Below are 16005 nucleotides of genomic sequence, written 5' to 3'. Positions count from 1 at the left end.
GAGGAAGAGAACCACGAGATGGGTTTTAAATTGGAATTTAAATTGGAATTTAAACTGTGCTAAACAACCTGTATTTTTATAAAGATGCTAAAAAGGTATTTTCATGCTGTTTTTTTTCTTTATAGTTTGAGTAAAAGTTTTAGCAAGTTAGCAGCAAAATTAAGATATATATATATATATATATGTATATATTTCCATATGAATGCCCCACATACACCTCAAATTCAGTGTATTCCCAAGCAGATCTTATTATTTATCCCCAAATCTATTTCTTCTCTTCTGTGCCTAGGAAAGTCAAAGGCACTGCTAACCTCCAATTCAGATTAGATTCCTCTGAGTCTCCTCCTACTTTTAGCTAGCTACTAATCCTCATGACCAGACAGTTCTTTTATAAGACTATTCTGTTTCATGGTATACACCAAACCTTCATTTTTACTTGCTTTGATTTTAGGTCATTATCAATGTTAATTCAAATGTTGTATTTACATTTTTAAACATTGTGCTTTATACTTTTTTTTTTTTAAAGAGAGAGAGCACACACATGAGTGGGGGAGGAGCAGCAGAGGCAGAGGGAGAGAGAGGATCCTAAGCAGGCTCATTGCTCAGCACAGAGCCCTTCATAAGGCTCAATCTCACAATCTTGAGAATCATGACCTGAGCTGAAATCAAGAGTCAATTGCTTACCCGACTGAGCCACCCAGGTGTTCCGTGCTTTACACTCTTAAATTTTTCATCTGCCAAGTTGGGACTTAAAAACCTGAAATCACTTTTCATGTGCCAAGTTTCCATTTTGTATATCAGCTAATGGATAAATACCTTAAGTCTCTTTATAGTGGCAGCATTCACCACTTAATATCCCTATTTCAGTAGTTTCCATCAAGATCTGTAAAGTATTGTGCAATAATAACAGATCAAAGGGACCACAGATCACTCAACTGAACCTGTGACCTGGCCATTCATGGAACAAACATTCACTGAGGACCTTCTATGTGACAATAGGCGTGTTAAGTACAGAATATGACCTAGTGATAAAGCAGACAGCCCGGCCCTCATGGAATTTGTACTACATTGGGATACACAGTTACCAAATAATAAGCCCCAAAACAAGTATGTGATTGTGGCTTAACAATTTTTAGAAGTTATTAACTGTTATTAACACATTATCTTAATAGTTATTAGTAAACTATTTTATTAGTTACTAATAATGTATTATGTGTATTCAACATGTTTTATTATAGTCTCCCATAAATCTCAACATAAAAATATCTAGCTGAAATTTGTATTTTATACAATATCATTCTCTACATTGATTACAACATCCGAATCTGGTGTTTTAGTTTTCATTTCCAAATATTCTTTACTAATATTTTTTATCTTTGCATCATAGATACATTGTCTCATCTGTTTGATTAGCTATTTTTGTGAACTTCCAATATTTTGAAATAAATTGTAGCTCTTTCATATTAAGACTTCTAAACATATTACTAATTTCATGTTAACAATGGATGAAATTATTTAAGTGCCTAGGACATAGCATTATTAATACTTTCATGCACTGTATTAAAAAGAGGCAACATACTTAACTCACATACTGTAGATAGTCAAACTATGATTTCAATAATATGACATAAATAGAAATGTCTGCCAGCTTTATCGCCTATCAAGCTCAAATGCCTTCAGGCAGATAACATGTATATTTCATCCAAAAGCTTTGAAAATCAAACTTCTTTAAAACACTGTGCTGGCCTCTGTGGGGTGCCTGGGTGGCTTAGGGGGTTATACCTCTGCTTTTGGCTCAGGTCATGGTCTCAGGGTCCTGGAATCAAGCACCCTATCTCATCAGGCTCTCTGCTCAGCAGGGAGCCTGCTTCCCCCTCTGTCTCTGCCTGTCTGTCTGCCTACTTTTGATCTCTGTCTGTCAAATAAATAAAATCTTTAAAAAAAACAAAAACAAAAAAAACACCGTGCTGGCCTCTAAAGACACAAATGTAGCCCCTTAGACCAAATGGCTGATAACACGTAAAACAGTCATTACCTCATTTTCATCTATTAATGTTTATAAATTCATAAACCCAAGTGAAGCTCAGAAGATAATATCTAAGAACAAGCACATTTGTGTGTGTGTGTGTGTCTTTATGTTTGTATAATTTTTATGTACATGGCAAATCGTCACAATTAGAAAAAAAACAGGATGCTATGAGAGAAAACGTCAACTTTCAACTGAGTAGAGCAGAAGATATTTTCCTTTTTCTAATATGGTTATCTAACATTGATGTTGAGCTAAAAAGATGAAATAATTTCCATCCCATATATGAGATATGTCCCTACAGGTAATTTTTGTATCATGTAAAAAAATACATAAACAAATAAATATATAAATATGGTCAGGATTCAGATGCTTTGACTAAAAATTCTGAATATATACCTTAGTATTATTATTCAAAAGGACCTCACTTGACAAATACTTTTATTAAACTTGTTTTTCTTTTACTTTTTTATTTTTAAAGGTTTTATTTATTTATTTTAGAGAGAGAGAGAGAGAGAGAGAGCACAAACCGGGAAGAGAGGCAGAGGGAGAGGGAGAAACAGACTCCCCTCTGAGCAGGGAGCCTGATGCGGAGCTCCATTCCAGGACCCTGAGATCATGACCTGAGCCAAAGGCAGACGCTTAACCTACCAAGCCATCCATGAGCCCCAATTAAACTTGTTTGTTATTGTTGTTGTTGTTAAGAATTTTTATTTATTTGGGGCGCCTGGGTGGCTCACACTGCCTTTAGCTCGGGTCATGATCCCAGGGTCCTGGGATTGAGCCCTGCATCAGGTTTCTGCTCAGCAGGGAGCCTGCTTCCCTTCCTCTCTCTGCCTGCCTCTCTGTCTACTTGTGATCTCTGTCAAATAAATAAAATCTTTTAAAATTTAAAAAAAAAAGAATTTTTTATTTATTTATAAGAGAGAGAGATAGCGAGGGGCAACACAAGCACAGGGGAGCTGGAAGGGGAGAAGCAGGCTCTAGGCTGAGCAGGGAGCCAAATATGGGGCTTGATCCCAGGACTCTGGGATCACAACCTGAGCTGAAGGCAGATGCTTTACAACTGAGCCACGAGATGCCCCAAACTTGTTTTTCTAAGTAAAGGATAGTTGAGCCAAAATAGTAAGGTCCCCTCCCCTCTGGGTCTTAGAAGGAAAGAAGCCAGTGGGACATCAGCATTTCCCCTTGCCCTTAAACATACTTTCTCCTGAACTAGGCTTTGAAGGAGTAAACTTGGTCAGAAGTTTATTTTCCTCTAATGGAAGGTAGTTAGGTTGGGGGAACCCCATTAAAGATCTGAGTCTTTTACACAGATTGGGGCTGCTGCTTGCATCCTTTAAGGGTGAAGTTCCATAACACATTGATTCCCTTTGGCAGTCCCATAAGAGTAGTGATGGGAATCGCTGAACCTGAGTTAGGAGAAGCCATTAACATTATATCTATCATAAATCAAGTCCATGTTGAAAGAACACAGAGGAATCCATTAGATTCCTCTAATGGGAGGAGATTGGGAGGCAGAAGTAGAAAAATATGATCCTGGGAGATTAGTACTATTCATATCTATATATATATATAAAATTTTGTCCATACACAGAACAAATAGGCTTGGTTCAGTTAAACCATGAGATTTATCAGGGGAAAACTGAAAGGACTTAATTGTGGTAAAGTTTAAAATGTGCTAGCAGAGCCCTTAGTGGATAGTGTGGCTTCGTCTTTGCTCCCTTGGATCAGTCTTTGCAGAAATGCAGCTGTTCTGTGACGAACATACTGAAGAAACCCAGTGGAAAAGGTCCATATGGAGAAATTTGCTTTACATATTCCTGATGAAGAGTCCAAAACAACTAAGATCCCTGATCCATTGTATGAGACCTGTTTTTATCTGAAATCTTACATCATCTTCTTGTCCGTGCTACTCTCGAGTTTCTCCGTGATGTCTCTGATACAGATCCACGTCTTCGTTGGTGCTCTGTGTATCCAGTCACTCCTTTCAGTCTGGCAACTCATGCCCTTTGGTTCGAGGAAGTTTTCTTGATTGGTTTCCTTAATTTCTTTCCTCCGTTTTCCCTGTTTGCTCTTAATTCCTATTGTTATAGGATATGTTCTGGGCTTTATAAATGTTAACTAGAGGAAATGGGACAAGGACAGCAGTGAAATAAAGAATTATACTTTTTGCTTTATACAACCACGGTGTTGTTTGTTAATTAGCACTATTTCTCCTGCATTTATTTCTTTTAAAAGTGACAAAAATTAAAAACAGCATATCATAATTAGGGAGTGGGAGAGACTTGTGGTTGCCTAAATACTTTTCTCTCCTTTAGTAGCAGAATCCTGGACAATAAACCCAAATGGAGAACTACATTCCCAGGCTTGGTATGTGGAGTGGCAGATATATAAGTAAAAGTCACTGAGGAGGGCTTTTATGAAAGCCATTTGGTCTCTTTTCTGCTTACTCTCCCTATTTCCCCTGCTTGGAATGTGGGCATGATGACCTGAGCCCAGCAGCAATTTTATGACTTAAGGATTGAATCCATACCCTGAAGATGGTGGAGGAGGAAGCCAGAAAAAGCCTCCGGTCTCATAACTGCCTACTAGCTGCCTGACTTCATTTAAGTATCCTAATTCCTTCAAGCTACTATAGTCAAGGCTTTTTAACCAGTAGCTGGCAAGTACTTCCTAATGGATTCAAAGAAATTTATACTGTTTTTAACATCTCTGAAAACAAAACCTCCCTTATTACATGTAAGCCTTATTTTTATTTCTGTTCATTTTATTTTCATTCACATGTTCAAGTACGTGCATGAAGCTGACCCAATCCCAATATTTTCCACTTCCAGTCTCATTTCCTCAGTCCAAACTCCACACTTGCACTGGTATTATCTTCTGAAAACACTTGTCAGTGTGGTATGGTGATTAAGGTCTGTAATCAGAAAAACCTATGTGCTAATTCTGCTCTGAAACCAGCTGTTTGATATGAAACAAGACACCTAAACTCTCTTGTTTCAATCTCTTCATTGGTTAAATGGGAAAGATTATGCCTTTCTAAACAATTGTGTTTAGAATTAAATTAACATATGTAAAGTAATTGGCACATAGAAAGATATTAAAGTAGCCTGATGAGATTGTCATTCCCCAATTAAATCCTTTGGGACATAAGAAGAGAATTATTGAAAAAGAAGTGAAGACATAAATGAGTAATAGGAAAGGTATATAGGTACTTATATTCTTGAACAGCAAGTCTTATAAAAAATATTTTTAAAGGATTCAGGGGTGGGGGGATCCTCTTTGAAAGCTGTATTTTAGAAAAATGCACAAGATAATAATAACATGAATTGAATAGTAGGAGCCAGCCAGTCTTTTAAATGTTTTAAATTTACGAACTCCTTTAACTATAGGATATCTCTATAAATAGGTTTCTCTTATTACCTCCACTTTATAGATGAGGAATTGGAAGTATAACAAAGGTTAATTTGCCTAAAGTCATAATGCTAATTAATGATGGAGCTGGGATTTGAACCCAAGAAGTCTGGCTTCAGGACCAACACTTTTAATCCCTATGCCCAGGGGTTATTACTGTTACACTCAAAATGTTTTCATAAGGATTAGCTTTAATGAGTAGAGGAACTAAAAGGAAATATTGGGTAATGTCGGCATTTATAAGATATTCAGACACATTTGAAGCCCTTTTTTCCCCTAGAAGATCATGGATGGTAGAAAGTGTAACTGCCAGTGTTAACCAAGCCAAAATTAACAAATAGGCTGATTGTGACATGTGACATCAGCAACAGCAAATGCAAGTCACAAGGACAATTTGTTTTCTAGGCAAAGGGAATCCCTGCAAAATGGGAGGATTTAATGCTCTAGATACGTGTGGAACATTCTAATTACCTGGACAGAAGGACAGGTTCTACTCTGAGGAACAAGGGTAATTAAATGAGGGTGTGTGGGGGCTGGATAAAACAGATTCAGAGTATACTGAATAATGTATAGAATTGTTGAAGCATTTTTTAAAAAGTGTTGAAGCACTATATTGTACACCTGAACAAACACTATGTTAATTATACTACAATAAAAATATTTTTTCAAAAAAGTAGTGATATGGAAAGATCTCCAGTATACAGGATCAAGTGGGAAAAAACGTTTAGAACAATTTACATGCTATTTTTGTGTAAGGGGGGAAAATAAGAATATGCATTCATGTTTGCATTTATTTGCAGAAAAACACTAGAAGGATATACAATAAAGCAATAAAAATTTTAAAAGGCCTTTAAGTATATTTATATGGTGTAGTATTTCATGTACACAGAAGCATATGTAAGTTATGAAGTCACATAAATATCTGTGAAGCCATCACCCAACTTAACTAGAAAATTATTAATAGCATTGAAATGACTTGTGTGTGGTCCCTCCACCATATTCCACTGCCTTCCCACTACTCCAAATGCTAAGTTACATCCCTTGCATCTTTTTAACCATATATGATGTAAGCCTAAGCAAAATCACGTTTAAGTTTGCTTGTTTTCTGAGTTTTACAATGGTACCTAATCTTCTGAAATTTGCTTTTTAAGCCCAACATCACTTCTAAGATTCACGTAAAGAGCCTATGGACTGTTTTCTATTTTTTACTGCTTTGTGAGTATACTACATTTTGATTTTCCATGCTTCTTGGGGTGGGTCGGGGAAATGTGGAATTCCCCTTATGCTGATATTAACATTTCTATAAACAGTCTTGTACATGTTCAGTGGTCATGGTTGCCTCCTTTCCCTAAGACACTGCTCTCAAACCTGACTGCACATTAGAATCATGCCAGGAGCTTTAAAATAAATCATTCCCCATGCTCTAGATTTTACATTTAATGGCAGCCATGGGTGGAGACAGTGCCCTAGGTCATATACCTAGAGGTAGAATTGCAGACTCAGAGGATACTGGCATCTTCAATTTTACTGATTTTTGTCTGGGTTTTCCAAAGCTGGAGCACCTGATCATACCTCAGCCCCACCAGTGGTGAGAAGAGAATTAGAATTAGAATTAGAATTACCTAATTCTTTATGTATGTATCAATATGCACCCCCACCCACCCCCCAGCTATCATGTTTATATTGTCACACTGTTGCAGGTGTTCGTCAGCTTAGAGAAAGCAAAATGGCATTGCTTCTTGTTTTTCTATTCTCTTCTATTGGTCAGTTCATCTCTGCAGCAACACTAAACTTGCTGTCTTAATTCCTATAGCTTCCTTGCCTATTACAGTTCTCTCACTTTATTTTGCATCTTTTAAAGAGATTTTTGCAGGTGTTTTGGTCCCAGCAGTTGCTCGTGCTGCTATTATTTGACAATTTACTCTTATTTTATAAATATCTGTGGGGAATAGAAAAATGAATGTGATAATCTGACAATACAGTTGAGAGCAAGATGAAATCAGGATAAGTGCCAAACACTATTAATCGTTGGAGAGAATCAGATACTTGTTAGGCTTAAGTTGTTCATGCTTTCTTGAATTGACAACATGCATGAAATGCTGTAACTATATTACTGAAAATTATATGAAAGAAACAAGGTGGGGGAGTTAGAAGAAACGGGGCTCTATCCTAGGATCCTGAGATCATGACCTGAGCTGAAGGCAGAAGCTTTAACCCACTGAGCCACCAGGCGCCCCGATACAGATTTCTTTAACATAAGAGATTAGTGTATAGAACTTTAAAACAAAAATCAACTAACACTTGAGCTCAAATCTTACTTCTGCATAACCTTTACCCATTCCTGAAAAAGTATTGGTTGTTCTCTCCTGGGCTGCAAGCTCCCACAGCTAGTAATTATCTTTGTATATCATTTTTCTCCTCTACAGTGAGATTCTTAAGATAGGGGAAACTTCTTTCTTTCTGGTGCCATCTGCCACATAGTAGGTGCTCAAAATGGATATTTTTTGATACATACATAAAGAATTAGGTAATTTTTGATCTCTAATTCCTTTAAATTTGGCTCATTGACTCTTACCTAATAGACCCATTTACACAGGGATCACAATCCGGTGCATGTACAGCTTGACCTTGCAACGTAAATGCCAACAGGAGAGCTCTTGGAAAGGTCAGAGTGAGAAAGTGAATGCCCCTCCTCAACTGAATTGTAGAGGCAGGGCAAGTAAAGCAGTCTAACAGTCCTAATCCCACAGAGAAAAGATTCAATAGAGAAGTATTTAAAAATTACTGCCAACTGAAGCTGAAAACCAAGCACTAAATAGTTTCTGACCCTTGGGAAAATCGGGCAGCTTCCCTAGTGGTACACAGACCGCTAACCCGCACCCTCTCCCAACAGGGCCCTATAGTATCACCACCACGGTGCTGTCCTACAAGATCACAGTGGAGATCGTGGCTGCACCAGAATTAACCACCAGCAAATCATACCGAGAAGCAAAAAGGCTTTAGACAGGTTTGACACTTCAATACAGCCCATCTCTTTTCATGTCACTAGATAAAGAAAATAGATGAGAAGAACTCAGGGAGACAAAGTAAAAATAGTACAAAATGGATTAACATAAGAATTAGAGAATCCCTATTGCAAATCTCCTCTTCCATTTTACTCAGAGTCCCTGTTAAAAAAAAAAAAAAAAGGCACAATTTAAATCAATGCAGGTGGTTGGGACCAATATTCGTGGAGGAAGTTTTTACTAAATCCTAGGACATTTATAATGCTGCTTCTCTGCAGCACTGGCAAAAGAGAGCAGAGGTTGAAAGGGGGTGTGTGGGGTGAGGACAAAGGAATGACAGAAAGAGAAAGAAAAATCAGAGAGGAAGAGAATGTGTATTTACATTGTTTACTTCCTTATGCCGCGCTCTTTCGTTAGATTATATAGGTGCTTACCTATATACCTTTCTCTCCTTCTCTCTCTGAATGCTATCATCTTGGAAACCAAATGATAAATCTTGGTGGAAGTGTATAAAATAAGAAAAAAAAATAGTTGTCACAGGCCCTCATTTTATAGTCTTTATTTCTGTGGTGGACTTTGGCATTTAATCTTCTGCCTTTGGGGCCTTCCTTAGTTCCTTCCCCCTTATTCTTGACTACAGCTTAGAAAGATGAGGATAATCATTAGCTGAGGTTCAAATAAATTAACTTTTTTTTTTTTAAGATTTTATTGATTGGATAGAGACAGCGCAAGTAGACAGAGTGGCAGAAAGAGGGAGAGGGAGAAACAGACTCCCCGTTGAGCAAGGAGCCAAGTTGGGGCTTCATCCCATGACCTTGGGATCATGACCTGAGCTGAAGGCAGCCACTTAACCAAGTGAGCCACCCAGGTGCCCCTAAATTAACTGTTTTGTAAACAATTGAGATATTCTAAAATTTTATCTGAAAATTTAAAAATCAAGTGATCAGATTGATAAATAATTTCTTAAAGATTCATTGTTCATTGAAGCTCTGAAACGTAGAGGAACCTTTCCTACCATGTGAGTGAAATTAAGAATTAAATGGACTGGGGGAGTGCCATGGTCATGATCCGGTCATGATCCCAGATCGAGTCCCACATTAGGCTCCTTGCTCAGGAGGGAGCCTGCTTCTCCTCTCCCTCTGCCTGCTGCTCCACCTCCTTGTGCTCTGTCAAATAAATAAAATCTTTAAAAAAAAAAAAGATTTATATGGACTGAATAATATTATACTTTATATCTTCTAATGTTTACCAAACTAGAAAAGAGAGTCACAGTGTATATGATGGTATTCATAATAACATATACATTGTACACTAAATATGAATTTAATGACATTTCAGATTATACATTCCCGGGAGGCATGACTCAACATTGGCTTTCTGTGTTCAGTGTTTAATACTAGATGGGCGTGCACACCAAACCCAAGCTCTCAATGACAAGGGTTGGAAGAAGTGACATGGAGTCTTTCGCACTAACGAGAGACTTATTTTTCAGGTATACTGTGAGGGACTTCCTTTCCCATTTATGAACACAATCCCACCAGGCTCCTCTTTCAGTGATCACACTTCTCCTCCAGTGACAGATGCGATCCAGTCCCTGTAGGCAGAAATTCTGGCAAAGACTGTGGGTGCCGGGGGCTGGCAGTTCCTGCTGCCCCAACTCACAATACCAATGAACTCGTACTGTCCATTGTGGACACATTGCAGCAGTCCTCCAGAATCTCCCTGCAACCCGCAAAAAGAGAAGTTCTCCTGGTTGCTTGATTCATGGTCGATGCTAACCTCCAATGCAGAGGTGATCAGACAGTGCCTAAGTCATTCCCTCATCTCTGATTTCTGCTCACAACAGCAGAGAGAACTCGGCAGTTGGCGGATGTTACAGATCTCTGAATCAGATCAAAATCTGTATTTTCAAAGGGTGGCTAAAAGGGTACATTTAGCACAGTCATTTAATGCTGACAGTAGACTGTGCCTTGCAGAAAGTTTCAAGCATCTACTGAATATCAGTGACTAAATGATGGTTTTGAGTTACAGGAAAGTATATTTTCAATGCTACGAGAAGTAAATTCTTTCAGCTGTGAAGTTGAGCCATAATAAATTATTTTTATAGGTCAAAAACAGCTGAATATCCTCAATTTCACATAGTCAACCAAGCAAATGAATGAGCAATTCCTTTTGAGAACTGTCCTCACTTCAGGTATCAAATTAGCTATGACAGTACATCAGCTTAGCAACACACTTACTCTTCTTGCTTTTAAAACTACCATCTATTTTCTAACCCTTTATGGCCAGCAAACACCAATTTATGACACACTGAGCAGAAAACCGCACTTGTCAATGCGTCCTCGAATTACCATGCATGAGGATGAGCCCGCAGCCCCTCTGCATATGTCGCTGTTTTTAATATCCAAGCCCCAGTAGCTTTGACAAGATGTGCTGCTGATCAGTGATACCACTGCCTCCTGCACAGTTTCAGAAAATTCGTCTTCTAGTAGAAAAGGAATAAAACATATAACTGAGGCAAATGCTTGTAAAGGGTACAACAAAAATCGTCCTATATACAGATTCTGAGGGTCATCCCTCCACTCTCTCCTCTCAGCACGGTAATGATGTTGTTAGGTGGTTTGTAAAAAGCCAGCATTACTCCATGGTGGCTGATACAACAGCAACATCAAATGACACTCTATGTGGGTTCTTCTGTCTTGAGTACAGTGCTAAGAAGACAGAAAAAGACACCACTATATAGAAGGAGGAAGGAAGTTCGCACCCAAATCAGTTGTTAAAGCAAATAATACATTTCATGTTTTGCATGTCAATTCTAGATTTCCTTGGTTTCATGGAGCTCTTATTCTTTTGACTTGAATTCACGTTTAAGTGTTGACACTGGAGGTGACAACTGAAATTGCCTTCTGACTTACTCTTTAGTGTATTGGATATTGGATGTTTGTAACTTGTTAACTCAGTTGTAGAATATGGTGGAAGTAAGACCAGAGCCATGGGTTTGACCTTTACATGGACTATTTTCAGATAAACTTTACCATTTATACCAGCCTCTCATTTCAGAAAAATGCCTCGCATCTTTGAAATAGGCTCGTAACTTGAGGAGGAGGTTTTCACTGTAGCAGCACCTATACTGTTGTGAAAGCAAGTGTGTTCACAGCACAACTGGGTAGTAATTACGTATACGTATTCAGTAAAAATCACATATAAATATTACGTAAAAAATTTAATAGATATCCTCCAACACAAGTTTTTACAAGTATCCATGAACTCATTTCAATGAACTAGTATTATTGAATATTATGTCCTAAATTCCTAGTAGTCACCTTTAGATCCATTATGAAAAAGACTTTTTCTACTATCGTTCCTATTAAAAACATAGGAAACTGAACATGAGCAAACAGTAAACTCAGACTTCACAAGAACTTGTTTGGATTCTAATCTTGGAAGAGGCCGTGCATGTACTCATGATGTGGTTCAGTTATTCCCCATCCAGCAGTCATACATTTGGAAAATAAGTTTACTTTATCATCTTTCCCTGGCAAACAGATTAGAGATACAAACTCTCCTAGAATGAAAAAAAGGCAAATATCATTTAGTCCACTGGATTGATATTATCTATATTGTTTCTCTTCTATTATGGCTCTAAAAATAACTATTTTGACATGATAGCACCATTTTATCCCTATAGTTTAATAAATATAGAAGGTACCATCTATTAATAACTCAGAAGGGATCATCTCAATTCACATGTAACCTCTTTGTTCCACAGGAAGCATCACCATATCTTCCTAGGACAATGGAAACACATGCCCTGCATAGAGATGGTTTCTCAGCCACTAACCATTTTTAAAATGCATCGGCTTTTTTGTCCATGTGCTTTTAGGACATCACCTTGTTAAATCTGAGATGACAGTGCAGAAGAATAGAATAATCTTTTCTTTTCAACTGTGTTACATGAGGAATGGAGAAAAACCACATTTGTGGCAATGTCAACCTTTTAAATATTTTTGCAGCTAGTGTTTTTATATCTATGTTTGCAGGTGTATTATAAAATATACTAACATATATTTAAATGTTCACATTTTTAATCACAAAAATTTGTATATAATAAATATATTTTTAAAGATTTTATTTATTTACAGACAGAGGTCACAAGTAGGCAGAGAGGCAGGCAGAGAGAGAGAGGAAGCAGGCTTCCCGCTGAGCATACAGCCTGATGTGGGGCTTGATCCCAGGATCCTGAGATCATGACCTGAGCCGAAGGCAGAGGCTTTAACCCACTAAGCCACCCAAGCACCCCTATATATATAAATATTGTGGGTTTATGTGTATGTCTCTTATGTGTATATATACACTATACATACACATACACACACACACACACACACACACACTGAAGGCAGTGTGCCTGTGTTTGCTTTCCCATGCTGTTTGACTTCAGTTTTATCCAGATTTTTACACATTTAAATGTTTCAACAGAACTGCTATCCTAGACCTTTTATTTCAATGATTTGTCCTTTGTTTTTTACTGCTATCTCTTAATAAAATCACATAAAACTCTAACTTGTTTATTATTTTCCTTCTCTCCTCTCTACACACATGCCAACTGAATCCAAATCTTGTTATGCCACCTTCACAGATAATCATTGCTATATCACTTCCTGCCAAGTTTCCTTGAGCTAAAATATTTTCCCTCTACCAACATTTTTTTAATCAGCCATTTTTCTTATTCCTTTTTTTTTTCATTTACTAGATTATGGTCATATCATTTCTGCCCTTGCATACAGACCTCCTGGATCATTTTTTTAATAGCACACAGTATTTAGATAATGAATGTACTACAATTTGTTAAATCTCCCTGGCAAACATTTACACTATTTAATTTTGTTTCCCCTTAAAAGCAGCATCAAGCATCCTAGATCATCAATCCGAACATTAGTGCCAGTACCTGTGGAAAATAGAATTGCTGGAACAGGAAGCATACACTTTAAAAATTAAAAGATAGGGGCACCTGGGTGGCTCAGTGGGTTAAAGCCTCTGCCTTCGGCTCAAGTCATGATCCCAGGGTCCTGGGATCAAGCCCCACATCGGGCTCTCTGCTCAGCAGGGAGCCTGCTTTCCCCTCTCTCTCTGCCTGCCTCTCTGCCTACTTGTGATCTCTGTCAAATAAATAAATAAAATCTTTAAAAAAAATCAAAAGATATTGCCAAATTGCCTCATTTTGGACCAAAAAAAAAAAAAAAAAAGGATGTATCGACTTATACTCTAACCAGCTATGTTTATAATCTAGAAATCTAGAAGTCTGTCAGGAATCTTGAAAATTGCTATACCCTAAATCTAACAATGCTACTTCTGGGAAATTTATTTTAAGGCAAGACTAGACCTGGAAAAAAATATATGTAAGGATAGTCAATCCAGCATTATTTAAATAAAAGAAGGAACAGCCTACTTATAAGAATTGTGGAAAGGCTACTACATAGCCATTAAAAATTACATTTTAAAAGAAATTTTTAATAATATGAAGCAATGCTAATAAGTGAAAAATCAGGATAAAACTCATAATAGGTATATTACAATTATTTAAGTACACATAGAGTAAGTAGTATAAAAAAACAGGAAAGAAACAGGCCAAATGTTCACATGATGGCCAGGGTGAGGTGGTGAGGATGAAAATCATAGGTAGAAATTGTATTGTTTCTAATTGGAAAAAGGTTATTTCTCACTCTCACCACTGAATAGAAATGAATGGGTACAGATTGGGTAAGCTAACTAAACATTTAGGGGGAAGAGGAACAGAAAGGTTCATGTTGGTGTTGACATCAGGTGGTGCTGACTGGAAAGCAAGGTCCTTGGAGACCAGAAAAAAGGAAGGCAGGGCAGGATAAAGGGTAAAATGAGAATGGCTGAAAAAAGGGACTGTCTGTAGTGACTACTGTGGATATTGGAAAAAAGAAATAGGCACACAAGCATTGCGGATGGTACTGAAACTGGAAACTGCAAATTTTTAACCCAGACCTCACCAATGGTCTTTTTCTAGAACAGTGGTTCTCAACTTCGGCTGCTCATTGAAATTTCCAGGGGTAGTTTATAAAATACTGGTCTAGATTCAGCAAAATCCAGGATACAAGATCAACATACAGAAGTCAGTCACATTTCATGTAGAATTTAAAATTTAAAACATACTATTTATAATCACTGTGAAGAAAGTGCAATGCTTAGATATGTGTACACTTAGCAAAATATACACAGGATCTGTTCACTAAAAATGGCAATATTCTGGTGAAAGAAATCAAATAAGACCTAAATAAATACAGAAATACATTGTGTTCATGAGTCGAAAGACTCAACATAGTAAAGATGTCAGTTCTCCCTCAAGTGATCTACAGGTTTAATATAATTCCTATCAAAATCACAGGAAGTGTTGTAGACATGTTATTTTAAAATTTACATTTAAAGGTACAGGTCTTAGAACTGCTAAAACAATCTTGAAAAAGAATAAGTTGAGAGGAATCACTTTTTAATATAAACACTATTATATAGCTACAGTAATCAAGACAGTGTGATACCAGAGAAGGGTAAAAGACACAGATCGACAGACTAGAGATCCCAGAAATAGACGCATACAAATATGCTCAGCTGATTTTTCACAAAGACACAAAAAAGCAATTCGTTGGAAGAAAGACAATGTTTTCAACAGATGTTACTGGCACAACTGGACATCCTAGGGAAGGAAAAACCTTGACCAAAACCTTAAACCTTATACAAAAATTAACTAAAAATGGATCATGAAGTTTAATGTAAAATATATGAATTTTAGAGAAATAGGAAGAATTTTTAGCATCTAAGGCTAGACAAAGAGTTCCTAGAGTTGACTCCTGAAGCAAAATCCATAAAAGGAAAATGGAGGAATTGGGCTTCATCAAAAGTAAAATCTTTGCTTTGTGAAAGACCCTGTAGGAGGATCTACAGACTGGGAGATGAGCTACAGACTAGAAGAAAATATTTGTTAATGATGTATCTGCCAAAGCAGTAGTATCCAGAATATATAAAGAATTCTTCAATTCCACAATATGAAAAACTATCCAATTAGAAATTTGGCAAAAGCTATGAAGATACATTTCACTAAAGAGGGTTTTTAAAGTGGCAAATAGTCACATGAACAGACGTTCAGCATTATTAGCCATTAAGGAGATACAAATTAAAGTTACAATAACATATCACTATCTATCAGATGCCTTAAAAAAATAGTGACAAGAGCAAATGCTCATGATGATGCAGAGAAATCAGATCACTCCTACATCTCTGGTGGGATATACAATGCTACTAGGACTGGAAAAATAGTTTGGCAGTTTCGTATAAAACTGAAACGCACCTAGGACCCAGCAATTACACTCTTAGGCATTTATCCCACAGAAATGAAAACATCTGTTCAATTTTATTCACACAAAACCTATACACAGGGTGCCTGGGTGGCTCAGTCGGGTAAGTGTCTGCCTTCAGCTCAGGTCACGATCCCAGGGTCCTGGGACTGAGTCCCACCTGGGACTCCCTGCTCAG

The 16005-nt window shown here is 37.3% G+C and overlaps 1 protein-coding gene across 1 annotated transcript in view; it reads right to left on the bottom strand.

Annotated features, from left to right (window-relative positions):
• Positions 1 to 3916: 3916 nt before the first annotated feature.
• OVCH1 (ovochymase 1) overlaps positions 3917 to 16005 on the bottom strand; it is an 84301-nt gene continuing 72212 nt past the window's right edge. Inside the window, 4 exon segments of the mRNA XM_032854651.1 lie at positions 3917 to 4150; positions 10012 to 10170; positions 10290 to 10367; positions 10800 to 10933. Of these exon segments, the coding sequence (XP_032710542.1) occupies positions 3917 to 4150; positions 10012 to 10170; positions 10290 to 10367; positions 10800 to 10933 (605 nt within the window).

This window comes from Lontra canadensis, unplaced genomic scaffold (assembly GCF_010015895.1).
Source record: "Lontra canadensis isolate GAN:19392208 unplaced genomic scaffold, GSC_riverotter_1.0 scaffold9, whole genome shotgun sequence".
NCBI classification, from domain to species: domain Eukaryota; kingdom Metazoa; phylum Chordata; class Mammalia; order Carnivora; family Mustelidae; genus Lontra; species Lontra canadensis.
Note: the sequence above shows the minus strand (reverse complement) of the source record. Positions and strands in the feature narration are given on the sequence as shown.